The sequence below is a fragment of the Lampris incognitus genome, chromosome 17, assembly GCF_029633865.1.
Source record: "Lampris incognitus isolate fLamInc1 chromosome 17, fLamInc1.hap2, whole genome shotgun sequence".
NCBI classification, from domain to species: domain Eukaryota; kingdom Metazoa; phylum Chordata; class Actinopteri; order Lampriformes; family Lampridae; genus Lampris; species Lampris incognitus.
In genome coordinates this window covers 5,057,619-5,072,463 of record NC_079227.1, presented here as the reverse complement: position 1 = coordinate 5,072,463, position 14,845 = coordinate 5,057,619, and the positions used below count along the sequence as shown (strand labels likewise).

The 14,845-nt window shown below is 46.5% G+C and overlaps 1 protein-coding gene across 1 annotated transcript in view; it reads left to right on the top strand.

The window, feature by feature from the left end:
* mrtfba (myocardin related transcription factor Ba) overlaps positions 1 to 14,845 on the top strand; it is a 58,454-nt gene that overhangs the window by 30,387 nt on the left and 13,222 nt on the right. Inside the window, exons 3-10 of the mRNA XM_056296873.1 lie at positions 2,453 to 2,518; positions 3,795 to 3,850; positions 4,743 to 4,818; positions 6,214 to 6,375; positions 6,856 to 7,028; positions 9,912 to 10,055; positions 10,928 to 11,175; positions 12,866 to 13,043. Of these exons, the coding sequence (XP_056152848.1) occupies positions 2,453 to 2,518; positions 3,795 to 3,850; positions 4,743 to 4,818; positions 6,214 to 6,375; positions 6,856 to 7,028; positions 9,912 to 10,055; positions 10,928 to 11,175; positions 12,866 to 13,043 (1,103 nt within the window). The remainder of the gene's footprint in view (positions 1 to 2,452; positions 2,519 to 3,794; positions 3,851 to 4,742; positions 4,819 to 6,213; positions 6,376 to 6,855; positions 7,029 to 9,911; positions 10,056 to 10,927; positions 11,176 to 12,865; positions 13,044 to 14,845) is intronic.

Below are 14,845 nucleotides of genomic sequence, written 5' to 3'. Positions count from 1 at the left end.
AAAATCGAAACTAAAAAAACTGCTTGGCTCTGTATATCAGTTTGTAAATTAAAATAAATGGGTACCTTTTTTAAACGAGCTTTTGCTACCACAGGCCTGTCCAATTAGAGTGCAGAGGTGATGAGGAGAAGGAAGGGGGTGAACCTTCACCACCGGGGTCGGTAGGTGGCACCAAGTCAGACTAAGTGTCTGGAGATAACAGGAGCTAGTCTGGTCCTCTACGTCTGGTGGCACTACAGGCAAACACTCCCGTCCAAACTGACAGACAGACAGACAGAGAGAGAGAAGAAGAGAAAGGAGGGGGGTGGGGAGGGTGCTCTGGTCATGTGGCTGAAAAACAAGAGGGAGAGAAGATATGGCCAGCTGCCCTCCTGGGGAATTCTCAGAAGTATTACAGCTCCGTCCATTGACTCTGTGCAAACCGACACAACATGCATTTAGACTCACGTCCACAGGGGGCAGAACAGTTGCCAGTTATTTTGAGTGCAAATAGCCCAAGGGTCTAAAAAAGGGCGGCACAGTGGCGCGCAGCACGGTCGCCTCACAGCAAGAAGGTCCTGGGTTCGAGCCCCGGGGTAGTCCAACCTTGGGGGTCGTCCCAGGTCATCCTCTGTGTGGAGTTTGCATGTTCTCCCCGTGTCTGTGTGGGTTTCCTCCGACAATCCAAAGACCTGTAGGTCAGGTGACTCGGCCGTACTAAATTGTCGCTAGGTATGAGTGTGTGTGTGTGTGTGTGTGTGTGTGTGTGGGCCCCTAGATGGACTGGCGGCCTGTCCAGGATGTCTCCCTGCCTGCTGCCCAATGACTGCTGGGATAGGCTCCAGCATCCCCGCAGTTTGCGGTCTTTAGGCCTGTGAGTTGGCTGTTGAAATCCCAGACTAGGATTCTATGAATGGTTAACCTTTTACGCTTGCTTGACAGTAACTACTGAGGTGCCCTTAAGCAAGGCAACTTGGACCAGTCCTTCCCCCTCCCTGCGCTTGTTTGAGTGTTTTGTATAATTGTGTGGCTGTAGAGCGAGGCCTTGGCTGGAGAAAACGTGCTCAGTCTACCTTCCCTGGTTGGATGAAGGTAAAGAAAAACAATGATGACTGCTGTCAGTTTTCACTGCTACCCTCCAGCAGCGGTTTGTGTTTCTGCTGTGTCCCTCAGTGATGACATCACACCCATCACTCACCTGAAGCCATTCCAGATAAGAGTGTTACCAACATGGGGATCACAGGTTTGAATCCATGTGTCACCTCCAGCTTAGTTTGGCGTCCCTACAGACACAATTGGCCGTGTCTACGGGTGGGAAGCCGGATGTGGATATGTGTCCTGGTCGCTGCACTAGCACCTCCTCTGGTCAGTCGGGGCACCTGTTTGGGGAGAGGGGGAACTGGGGGAACAGCATGATCCTCCCACGTGCTATGTCCCCCTGGTGAAACTCCTCACTGTCAGGTGAAAAGAAGCAGCTGGTGACTCCACATGTATCAGAGGAGACATGTGGTAGTCTTTAGCCCTCCCTGGATTGGCAGAGGGAGTGGAGCAGAGACCGGGACGGCTCGAAAGAGTGGAGTAATTGGACAGGTACAACTGAGGAGAAAAAGGGAGAGAAAAATCCCCCCAAAAAAAAGTCCAGATAATAGTGCTACTGTGTCCCTCAGTGATGACATCACACCCATCACTCACCTGAAGCCATTCCAGATAAGTGCTACAGTGTCCCTCAGTGATGACATCACACCCATCACTCACCTGAAGCCGTTCCAGATGAGAGTGTTACTGTGTCCCTCAGTGATGACATCACACCCATCACTCGCCTGAAGCCGTTCCAGATGAGAGTGTTACTGTGTCCCTCAGTGATGACATCACACCCATCACTCACCTGAAGCCATTCCAGATGAGAGTGTTACTGTGTCCCTCAGTGATGACATCACTCCCCTGAAGCCGTTCCAGATGAGAGTGCCGTTAAAATGCCCAGATGGTTAAACCAAAATGAAAATGTGGCTGATCTCTGCCTTGTGAAGGCTTGTTTATGGAGAGAGACGTGGAGAATGGACTTTGATTATTGAGGATGTGTATATTTCCAGAGAGGGATTGGTGTGTGAGATGGTGGAGGCTGTGTGGTGTATTGAGTCAGTGGGGTGGCGGACGGTACTCAGAGGGAGAATGTACCACAACCATGTGGAGGATGAGCTTGAGAGGAAGCATGGTGACTGGAAGAAGAGAGGATCTGGACGCTGCGTGTCTTCACATGGCAGGCAACATGACCGAATTCGTGTTCTGCTTTTTATTCTCCCAACTACCCTCTCCTCTTCCTCTTTCCTCTTCTTCCTGCCCCTCTCGCCCGCCTTTCTTTTCTGCTATTGTTTCCTCTTTTACTTATTTCCTCTTTCATTCCACTTTTCCGATTTTCTCCATCCATAAATGGCTGCCAGTACAACTCCAACTCTGTCTTTCCTCTCGCCCACAGTTTTACAGTTGAGGCTGCAGCAGAGACGTACCCGCGAACAGCTGGTGGAGCAGGGTATCATGCCACGTGAGTACCGCCACCACCACAGCTGCATCAGCTGACACACCTGTCACTGAATGCAGACGAGACGCGCCGGTGACTGACAACTGACAGTAGATGTGTTAAGAACAAGTAACAATCATTTACAGTGGAAACAGCTTATCGTGGTCAAAAGTCAGCACTGCTTCACTCATGCTGTTTAAATAATCTAGTCATGTGACCAGTGGTCTGCTTTAACTGATCGGTTTGGGTCTTTCATACATGGGAAATAAAAACAATTGAAAACCAAGGTATTTTAGGAAATGTAAGGTTAAGATGTTTTTGCTTACTTCCGTGATACTGGACAGTGCTACCTCCATGCCCGGAATTCAAAAATGTGCCTCTGAAATCACCAGATAGTCTAGAAGTGGTCTAGGCTTATTTTCAATCTTTGGCCTTGGCCTACTGTTATTAAAAGTGTACTTTAGACGGACGTCCGGGTAGCGTAGAGGTCTATTTCGTTGCCTGCCAACACGGGGATCGCCGGTTCGACTCCCTGTGTTACCTGCGGCTTGGTCGGGCATTCCTACAGACACTATTGGCCGTGTCTGTAGGGTACATACCTACATACCCTTGTGGGTATGTGTCCTGGTCATTGCACTAGCGCCTCCTCTGGTTGGTCGGGGCGCCTGTTCGGCAGGGAGGGGGAACTGGGGGGAATAGCATGATCCTCTCACGTGCAATGTCCCCTTGGCGAAACTCCTCACTGTCAGGTGAAAAGAAGCGGCTGGTGACTCCACATGTATGGGAGGAGGCATGTGGTAGTCTGCAGCCCTCCCCAGATCAGCAGAGCGGGTCGAGCAGCGACTGGGACGGCTCGGAAGAGTGGGGTAAGGATACAATTGGGGAGAAAAAGGAAACCCCCCCCGCCTCCGCCCCAAAAAAAGTACTTCAGACAATGCTAAGCCATGTGACTGTATTCTGTAGCCCATTTTTAATTTCCTGTTGGAAGCAGCTGACATTGTGTTACACTGCAGCAGATGATAGTAGACCCCTCACTGTCTTTCAGGCAATTAAAGCCAGTAAAATAGAGACGTTGACTGTTTCATTATATCATATTTATGTAATCGTTGACACATTTCAGTTACATTGTAATAATGGGACTGCTGGTATTCAGATGGTAATCAGGCCTCTTTTACTGGGTGGATGTGATCTGTAATTGGTTTCTGCTGTATTTGAGAGGACATATTTGTGGATCTCATGGTCTGATAACACCATGTCTGGAAGTGTGCACTGATGAGACCGTTGTTGTGTTTGGATGCAGCTCTGAAGAGCCCCGCTGCTTTCCATGGACAGATCCGCAGCCTGGAGAGAGCCAGGGTAAGGCACTCATTGAAAATAGTTGTGAACTTTAAAAACTACTTGACACAATTTATACTGTACTTTTAAAACGGGCTGCAAGGCTCTAGGTAGCATGAAATTGGGTCATAAAGAAAAGTAGAGTAAAGTAAGCTTAAGACAGCAGAATATGATGGTAAAAGTAATAACAGTAAAACAAAGTGGCTTCAAACAAACAAAATGCTGTTATTACAGATACTTTAAGCTTAGCTATATGTTCATTTCTGTAGTTTTATTTTGTGTGGGTAGATCTTTGGGGGGTGGCACGGTGGTTAGCACGGCCACCACACAGCAAGAAGGTGCTGGGTTCGAGCCCCGGGGTAGTCCAACCCGGGGGGTTGTCCCGGATCGTCCTCTGTGTGGAGTTTGCATGTTCTCCCCGTGTCTGTGTGGGTTTCCTCCGGGTGCTCCGGTTTCCTCCCACAGTCCAAAGACATGTAAGTCAGGTGAATCAGCCGTATAAAATTGTCCCTAGGTGTGAATGTGTGTGTATATGTCGGCCCTGTGATGGCCTGGCGGCTTGTCCAGGCTGTCTCCCCGCCTGCCGCCCAATGACTGCTGGGATAGGCTCCCGCGACCCCGAGAGCAGGGTAAGCGGTTCGGGTAATGGATGGATGGATATTTGGGATGAGACAAACAAAGCGAGGCTGAACTCGGTAGATCAGACTATGAAGACTCAGTGGCTGACTTGCATTTAAAGACGGGGGTTTCTTCAGCCAGTAGGAAAAAAAGGGGGCCGTCACACTGAGTAACCATGTAGTCAGTATGGAGGCTGTGGGTTTATAGCAACTCCTCTTCAGCTCAAGTTTTGATACAAAACTGATGTGATTGAAACTGTTTCTCTGACCAGGCTTGTCTCTCTCCCCTTGTCCAGACGGAGAACTTCCTGAAGCATAAAATCCGCAGTCGTCCAGAGAGGGCAGAGCTGGTTAGGATGCACATCCTCCAAGGTATGGATATTTATCTAACCCACTACATTCCCCTGTAAATGTAGAGGTCATCCCACGCCATTACAACCACAATCCAGCACTAGGGTGTTGCCTTGTGTACTGAGAAATGTAGCCAGTGATTCATGGGAACTGTTCCTTCAGAGTAAACCCCCTTTTTTAAGGGAAACAGTATATTATTACACACGTTTCACTGCTTCCTAATGTAGAAGCAAAATAAGGTTCAGCCTGTGCCGCACACGAAAATAAATTTAATGAAACAACTCCAAAAGCAAGTTGGTGTGGCAGTCTATTCCGTTGCCTACCAGCGCGGGGATCGCCGGTTCGAATCCCCGTGTTGCCTCCGGCTTGGTCGGGCGTCCCTACAGATGTAGTTGGCCGGGTCTGCGGGTGGGAAGCCAGATGTGGGTATGTGTCTAGGTCGCTGCACTAGTGCCTCCTCTGGTCGGTAAGGGTGCCTGTTGAGGGGGGAGGGGGAATAGTGTGATCCTCCCATGCGCTACATCCCCCTGGTGAAACTCCTCACTGTCAGATGAAAATAAGCGGCTGACGACTCCACATGTTGGGGAGGAGGCATGTGGTAGTCTGCAGCCCTCCCCGGATTGGCAGAGGGGGTGGAGCATTAACCGGGACAGCTCAGAAGAGTGGGCTAATCAGCTCTCTGCATAACTGTAGTGCGCTGACTGAGGATGAGGATATGGCTATGAGGATATGGATTGGATGAGGATATGGATATCAGAATCAGAATACTTTATTCATCCCTGAGGGGAAATATGATGAGCATATGAGGATGGGGATACTCGTCCTCATATTTGTGGACGTAACTTAATATGTACAACTTGAAACTTTTCACCTGTTTGCTGGTAGGTGCAGGGACAGTTGTGTGCATGTGGTTAACATTTATCCATGGTAAATCTTGCAGGCATTGCGAAAAATATGCCATTGTCAATAGCACACGCCAACAAACAGGAAACTGGTATGACCACTTCAGTAGAAACGGGAAGTCAGTGGACTACAGTTATGCACAGAGCCAATTGGCTGGATACAGTTGGGGAGAAAAAAGGGGGAAATCCACAAAAAAAAGAGAAGAAGATGGAGCAAGTTTTACTGTATTTCTGTGTGGCTGCATGGGTTTAGGCACTAACTGTCAGGCTTAGGGGTCGCATTTCCATCTGGAACTACCTATATGAAAAACATTGCAAACGTTGTTATACCCGAATGACTCTCAGCTGTGAAATTATTTTCTGCCATAGAACAAAGTGTGCATTGGATCAAAGTGTGCACCAATGGTATATGTATGTAAAGCCAACACAGAATGGCCTGTAGCAAATAACAATAACCAACAAACTGCGTTGTCTCACCTCACGTCTATGATGTAAAAAAAAAATTTTCCTTCAGAGACGGGCGCAGAGCCCTCACTCCAAGCCACCCAGATGAAGCTGAAGAGGGCCAGGCTGGCTGACAATCTGAACGAGAAAATCGCTCAGCGCCCCGGCCCCATGGAGCTGGTGGAGAAGAACATCCTGCCCGTGGACTCCAGCCTCAAAGAGGCCATCATCGGTGAGAGAGGGGGAGCCAAATAAGGGAAGGCACACTGGCAAAGCTCGTAGATACTTACTGCTGCCAGTGGGGATTGAGAAGTGTTGGAGGTCATGGATAAAGAAGGACTATTTGAGAAAGTTTTGAGACTTAAAAGAAGGAATTAGAGTAATAGCATGACAGCCGTGCTGTTTCTCTCAACAGCGATAACATAGAGAGTAAAGGTGCAAGCCTGTGACTTGAAAGTCCCCCATCTGAAACCCGTGACTAGCTGACAAGTACTACCCAAGGTGCTTTTGAGCAAGGTATTCAAAGGCCAGCAGTTCCAATGGATCACAGGAAGCTGATCACAGGCATGAGAATATGAAGCAGGGCAGAATTTTACAACTTCCTCTGGATAAGCCAATGTTAACAATTAAAAGCACAGAAGTACAAATAATCATACTGAAAACTACAGTATGACTCACTCTCCCTCTCTCCTCTACTTTGGTTGTCCGGCAGAGGGTCAGGTGAATTACCCCAAGGTGTTGGATGAGGACAGCGGAGATGCCTTCTCCCCTGAGCAACCGGCCAGCCAGGAGTCCCAGAACTCGGCTCCCTCACCGAGTGAGAGCAGGGTGCCAGAGACCCCCTCTCCAGCCCCGGCCACACTGCCACTACCCAAAACCATGCAGGTATGTCTTGATGTATGCTCGATAATCCAGGTTAGGAAATCCCAGAAAGTTGAATCACTTCATCTAAACGCAATGTTTAGGGGGAGAAACATTTCATTACTCATCCAAGTGACTTCGTCAAGTCTCAGCTGACTGCTGACCATGTATCAGTTGCTTTCAAACCCCAAAATACAGTGTTAGAAGCACAAACAGAGCAATATAGTGTGTGCTATTAAGTGCCAGGAGGATTGCCGTGACTTGTACAATTGGGAAACCAGTCAGACGCTGGCCGAGAGGATGGCACAACACAGAAGTGCTGACGCATCAGGCCAGGACTCCACAGTCTACAGGCCAGTGGCCATTCTTTCAAGGATGAGGATGTGCACATCCTTGATAGGGAGGAACGCTGGTTTGAACGGGGAGTCAAAGAGGCCATCTATGTGAAGAGGGAACGACCATCCCTGAACTGAAGGGGGGGGCGGGAGCTAAGAGTACATCTGTCCCCATCTTCACCTCACCTATCCCATAACCCCTCGAGAGGTCGTTGGGGCACCGCTGTTGAATCCACAACCAGTACTCGCCAATCCCTTGATGAATTGTCTGTCTAGTATTAAACAATGGATGAGTGAAAACTTTCTCAGATTGAACGAAGACAAGACAGAAATTCTCATTATAGGCACCAATGCACAGAGAGAAATGATATCAAGTAGAATGGAAAGTCTGGCTGTACAGAATAAGACTGTAGTAAAAAACCTGGGTGTCATCATTGACTCTGAGCTGGATTTTAAATCACATATCAACAATGTTACAAAGAGTGCCTTTTTTCACCTAAAAAATATTGCTAGAATTAGACCCTACCTCTCCTTGGAAGATGCCAAAAAGGTAACACATGCTTTTATCTCTTCGCGTCTAGACTATTGCAATGCACTTCTTACTGGTTTACCCAAAAAAAGTATCGATAGGCTGCAACTAGTGCAGAACACGGCAGCAAGGGTTGTAACAAAAACCAGGATGAGGGATCACATTACCCCAGTTTGAGCATCTTTACACTGGCTTCCTGTAGCACTGAGGATTGATTTTTAAATTCTTTTACTCGTGTTTAAAGCGCTACATGGTTTAGCACCCTCATACCTATCTGATGGTGTTCCAAGCCGCTCTCTTAGATCCTCTGGTGCTGGCCTGCTCAATGTCCATAGAATGAACTACAAAAAGTATGGTGAAGCAGCGTTTTGTTTTTATGCACCGACAGCTAGGAATAAATTCCCCAAACAAATAAGAGAAGCAACGTCCATAGATAGTTACAAGAATCTGCTCAAGACCCATTTTTATGCTCTTGCTTTTAATTAATTCCACTTTATATTTCTTTTACTCTTATTTTTTTTTTATCTTGTACTGTGGTTTTATTTCTTGCCTCGTTTTATGTTTTTTGCCTAGGTCTGTGTTTTATTACTTTTAACTTATTTTATCTTTATTGTTGTTGAGTTTTATTGTTTCCCTTGTTTTTAATGTGAAGCACTTTGAGCTGCATTTTATGTATGAAAGGTGCTATACAAATAAAGTTTATTATTATTATTATCTCTCTCTGTCCTCAACTGCCCTCTGTAAGCTGGCAAAGTCGAGGCCTGTCCACTCTCTGATGTTACATAGCCATCGCTTCTTCTGTCTACCTCGTCTTGGCCCGCCCCTCACTGTGCCTTGCAGGAGGGTCTTGGCAAGGCCGGAACTTCTCGGGATGTGACCGTACCATTTCAGTTTTCTCTTCTTGACGATTGTCAACCAGTCTTCATGTGTTCCAATGGCTTGTGTAATCCTTCTCCTCACCTCTTCATTCGTGACATGGTCTCTATATGAGATGCCTAGGGTCTTCCTGCAGCACCTCATCTCCATTGCACTTACTCTTCTTTGGAGATCTGCTGTGAGTGTCAAAGTTTTACATGCATATAAAAAGATGGAGATGACTAGTGAGCACATCAGTCTGACTGTAGACCCGGTACTGATGTTTTTGTCTTTCCAGATTGGTTTTAACCTTGTGAGTGCCACAGTCGCTTGTGTAATGCAGTAAAGGACCTCCTTCGTCTGTGATGAAGGCCCCAAGATATTTAAATTTGTTGACTGTCAAGAGTGTCTGACCATTATGCCATTGGTGTTATTAGTCATTAGTTTGGGTTTTTTCGGTACTGATCGCCATGCCATATGCTTTTGATGTCTTGTCGCCATCTTACAATGCTGTGATTGCAGCTATTTCCCAAATCCTCTGTGAATACTGCACATGGCCATTGTAACTCTAGTTAATCGTCAGCAATTTGCATATGAGACTGATCGTTGGTTTGGGATACCTGCAGTCAAATGAGATTGACGAAGTCACTTAGGCGAATGATGAAACGTTTCTCCCACTAAACGTTGTGTCCAGATGAACTGATTCAGCTTCCTGTGACCCTGCGGGGATCCTACAGATATGATCGCAATATTATGTTGGAGTGATATTCTGCATTTGTGTCGCATTGAAAAGTTGTTAGGCTTGTTGGAAAATAATGCTTTTGTAGGGCTGCATGATTATGGTAGCCATACCATGGCTACCATAATCATGATACCATGCATTACACCAATATTTTGATAAACTGAGATCAAAAATGGTGATTAAAGGAAACAAAATGACTTTATTATTCATTTGTAACATGTAACATATCACTATCTTTTTTGGAAAACATTTGATGCTGGGCTCTTTATTTTGCAACATTTCCCATAAACGTTACCAGGACAACGGTTGCATTATATCCATCTGGATTTCCATCTGGTTGAAGTTTCTGAGAACATTGTTAAATGTTGCACTTAAGCTATAATTAATCAGTGTTGTTCAACCACTGCAGCTGTAAAATGTTGTTTCTGTTTGCTACACCTCCCTAGCCCCTTCACCTAGTCACCCAGACAGCTGCAGACTTCATGAAAGTGCTCTCCACCAATGAGAAGCCAGCTTGCCGCCTGGCCGCCATCCCTGTACAGCCCATCACCGCAGTGGCTCCCTCAAAACCCGCCCCTACACTGGTGAAAGTAAGGAAAAAAGAACGAGTGTTTTTGAGGTTTTTTTTGTACTTCAGACATCTGTTGCTTACATTTGGACTAAGTTACGGTAGGTGCAGCAGTGGAATTAGCTTCGCTGCTTTGATCAGCAACCTTATAGCCTACACCCTGTGTGGCTCCCCAGTCGACACCGTGGAATCCTTCCGCTTCCTGGGCACCATCATCACCTCCTTCCTGGGCACCTCTCATCAGCTCTTGGTCTCTTCAAAACACTCCCCTCTGGCAAGTGGCTAAGGTCTATAAAAACCAGAACCTTGCACCACATAAACGACTTCTGCCCTACAGCAGTAGGCCTTTCCAATAAGTCCCCAGACAACTGCCCCCACCCCACCCCCTTTGACCCTCTCTCCACACCAAGACAACATGCACACATACACACACATGCACAAACACGGTGCAGTATATCTATCTGCCCTACTGTGCCCTCTGTACATGGACACTTTGCATAAAGCCCACACTGCCCTGTAAATAACTCTTATTCTGTAAATAACTTCATATTTAAAATATTCTCATTTAACATTTTGTTGATAGAGTACTTGCTATATTCCCAGTGTTTCCCCATTATTGCAGCTTATTACACCTTTTTATTTCATCTTGTGTATATATGTTTTATTATTCTTTTAACTTCTATCTTTACAATTTACTTTTAACTTTTCTCTCTTGCAGTAACATAACAAGACAAAGTGATTGTATGTTCTTGAACTACTTGGCAATAAATTTGACTCTGACTCTGATTCTGATTCTACAGACAACTGTACAAAACTCTACAATGTCCTTCCTCATGATCATCATGAATATGATCATCATCTAATCCTGCCTGTGTTCTCCTCCTCTCACCATAGCAAAGCCAGCCAAAGCAGCCGTCAGAGAAAAGCCGCAGCAAGAAGGGCAAGGAGGCCAAGCCCAGGGTGAAAAAGCTCAAGTACCACCAGTACGTTCCCCCAGACCAGAAGCAGGAGGCCAGCGAAGCTCCCATGGACTCCTCCTACGCTCGACTTCTGCAGCAACAGCAGCTGTTTCTGCAGCTGCAGATCCTCAGCCAGCAACAGCAACACTACAACTACCAGACTATCCTACCTGCACCACTAAAGTATGTTTAAAAACTACAACTACCAGACTATCCTACCTGCACCCCTAAAGTATGTTTAAAACTACAACTACCAGACTATCCTACCTGCACCACTAAAGTATGTTTAAAACTACAACTACCAGACTATCCTACCTGCACCACTAAAGTATGTTTAAAACTACAACTACCAGACTATCCTACCTGCACCACTAAAGTATGTTTAAAACTACAACTACCAGACTATCCTACCTGCACCACTAAAGTATGTTTAAAACTACAACTACCAGACTATCCTACCTGCACCACTAAAGTATGTTTAAAACTACAACTACCAGACTATCCTACCTGCACCACTAAAGTATGTTTAAAAAAAAAGAAAGAAAAAACTGAAACTACCGGATTATAGTATCTGCACCTTTAAATTATATTAAGAAATCTACAACTGGGGCGTCCGGGTGGTGTAGCGGTCTATTCCGTTGCCTACCGACATGAGGATCGGCGGTTTGAATCCCCGTGTTACCTCTGGCTTGATCAGGAGTCCCTACAGACACAATTGGCTGTGTCTGCAGGTGGGAAGTTGAATGTGGGTATGTGTCCTGGTCGCTGCACTAGCACCTCCTGTGGTCGGTCAGGGCCCCTGTTTGGGGGGAAGGGGGAACTGTGGGACCCCACGCGCTATGTCCCCCTGGCGAAATTCCTCACTGTCAGGTGAAAAGAAGCAGCTGGCAACTCCACATGTATCAGAGGAGGCATGTGGTAGTCTGCAGCCTTCCCCAGATTGGCAGAGGGGGTGGAGCAGCAACCGGGATGGCTCGGAAGAGTGGGGTAATTGGCCAGGTACAATTGGGGAGAAAAGGGAGGGAAAAAAGCCACATAAAAAAGAAGAAAAATCTACAACTACCATTATCTTACCTGCACCATTTAAAACTACAACTGCTAGACTACCTGCACTGCTGAAGTATGTTCAAAAACCATCAGTCATACTTTCCATTATGGCAAAAAAAAAAAAATTTACATCCTACATTTTTCCTTACATGAAAGTATTGAAACAGTTGAGGCGTAGGCTGGGGAGGCTGGGGTTAACGTCCTTCATGATGATTACATTCACATTATTTCTGCACTGTTAGCTAGTTTCCATTAACAACCCTCTATCTAATGATACCATAACCCAACAGGAAGCTGTTCCCCAGCTGATGATTTCAGCAGCTGGGGAACAGCTGTTGGGTTAACCGGCTTTGTTGGTGAGGCACAGAGCACATGGAAGGTTCCATTCACGATCGCAGCAGGAATTCCTTCCACTTATTCTCTCTCTCTCTCTTTCCCCTTTGCTGCTTTGGTTAAGGCGGCAATGGTTCAGGCATTAGAGCAGGTCGTTTGCTGGTTTGATCCTCGGCTACTCCTTGCAAAAATGTCGATGTTCCTGAGCAAGACGCCTAACCCCTAACTGCTCCATGAGCTGGTTGCTACCTTGCATGGTTGACACCGCCATCAGTGTGGGTGTGTGTGGGTGTTGGTGAAGTATTCATTAATTGTAAAGCGCTTTGAGTCGCTGTCACAGCTAGAAAAGCACTGTCCATTGCAGTCCATTTACCCTCTCTCTCGCTCTCTCTCTCTCTCTCTCTCTCCCTCTCTCTCTCTCTCTCTCTCTCTCTCTCTCTCTCTCTCTCTCTCTCTCTCTCTCTCTCTCTCTCTCTCTCTCTCTCTCTCTCAGACCCGTGGCAGAGGGTCAAAGCAGTAGTGCCAGCAGCCTGCCAACTTCTATTGTGGTATCTCTGCCCACGGTGCCTCCTCCTCCCCCCCTCCCACAAGCTCCAACTCCAGCTCGACCCAACAACACCCTGTCCAGCCGCAAGCCAGGGGTCCTGCCTATCAACTTGGAGGAGATGAAGGTATCAGTATTGTTAGGCTAACAAAGGAATAGTCCAAAACACATACACCCAACTGTCAAGTTTGCTAAAATTTCTCCCACTGCTGGGAGTGGAAGTCTGCTGGAAGTGGGAGAGAACCCCTCCAGTCGGGGGTTCAAACCCCGGTTGGGACGAGTCTCCAGTAAGAGTCCGTGGCTTAGATTCCTAATGCTATACAAGCCAACTACCTCTCAGATATACAAACCCCAATTCCAATGAAGTTGGGACGTTGTGTAAAACGTAAATAAAAACAGAATATAATGATTTGCAAATCCTTTTCCACCTATATTCAATGAATACACTACAAAGACAAGATATTTAATGTTCAAACTGGTAAACTTTATTGTTTTTTCTTTGTTTTTTTGTTGTTGTAAATATTCACTCATTTTGAATTTGATGTCTGCAACACGTTCCAAAGAAGCTGGGATGGGGGCATGTTCACCACTGTGTTACACCACCTTTCCTTTTAACAACACTCAATAAGCGTTTGGGAACTGAGGACACTACTTGTTGAAGCTTTGGAGGTGGAATTCTTTCCCATTCTTGCTGATGTACGACTTCAGTTGCTAAACAGTCCGGGGTCTCCGTTGTGGTATTTTGCGCTTCATAATGCGCCACACATGTTTAGTGGGAGACAGGTCTGGACTGCAGGCCAGTCCAGTCCAGTACCCGCACTCTTTTACTACAAAGCCCCGCTGTTGTAACACGTGCAGAATGTGGCTTGGCATTGTCTTGCTGACATAAGCAGGGACGTCCCTGAAAAAGACGTCGCTTGGATGGCAGCATATGTTGCTCCAAAACCTTTATGTACCTTTCAGCATTAATGGTGCCTTCACAGATGTGCAAGTTACCCATGATGCCATGGGCACTAACACCCCCCCATACCATCACAGGTGCTGGCTTTTGGACTCTGGGCTGATAACAATCTGGATGGTCCTTTTCCTCTTTAGCCCGGAGGACACGACGTCCATGATTTCCAAAAACAATGTGAAATGTGGACTCGTCAGACCACAGCACACTTCTCCACTTTGCATCAGTCCATCTCAGATGAGCTCGGGCCAGAGAAGCCGGCGGGTGGTGTTTCTGGGTGGTGTTGATATATGGCTTTGGCTTTGCATGGTAGAGTTTAACTTGCACTTGTAGATGTAGCGACCAACTGTGTTAACTGACGATGGTTTTCCCAAGTGCTCCTGAGCCCACGTGGTCATATCCTTTACAGAATGATGTCGGTTTTTAATGCCGCGCCGCCTGAGGGGTCAGAGGTCACGGGCATTCAATGTTGGTTTTCGGCCTTGCCGCTTAGATGCAGAGATCTGTTTGGATTCTCTGAATCTTGTGATGATATTATGGACTGGAGGTGAGGAAATCCCTAAATTCCTTGAAATTGTAGGTTGAGTAACGTTGTTCTTAAACTGCTGGACTATTTGCTCACGCAGTTGTTCACAAAGTGGTGAACCTCGCCCCACCTTTGCTTGTGAACGACTGAGCCTTTCAGGGATGCTCCTTTTATACCCAATCATGACCCTCCCCTGTTCCCAGTGAACCTGTTCACCTGTGGAATGTTCCACACAGGTGTTTTTTGAGCATTCCTCAACTTCCCCAGTCTTTTGTTGCCCCTGTCCCAGCTTCTTTGGAACGTGTTGCAGACATCAAATTCAAAATGAGTGAATATTTACAAAAAAGAATAAAGTTTATCAGTCTGAACATTAAATATCTTGTCTTTGTAGTGTATTCAATTGAATATAGGTGGGAAAGGATTTGCAAATCATTGTATTCTGTTTTTA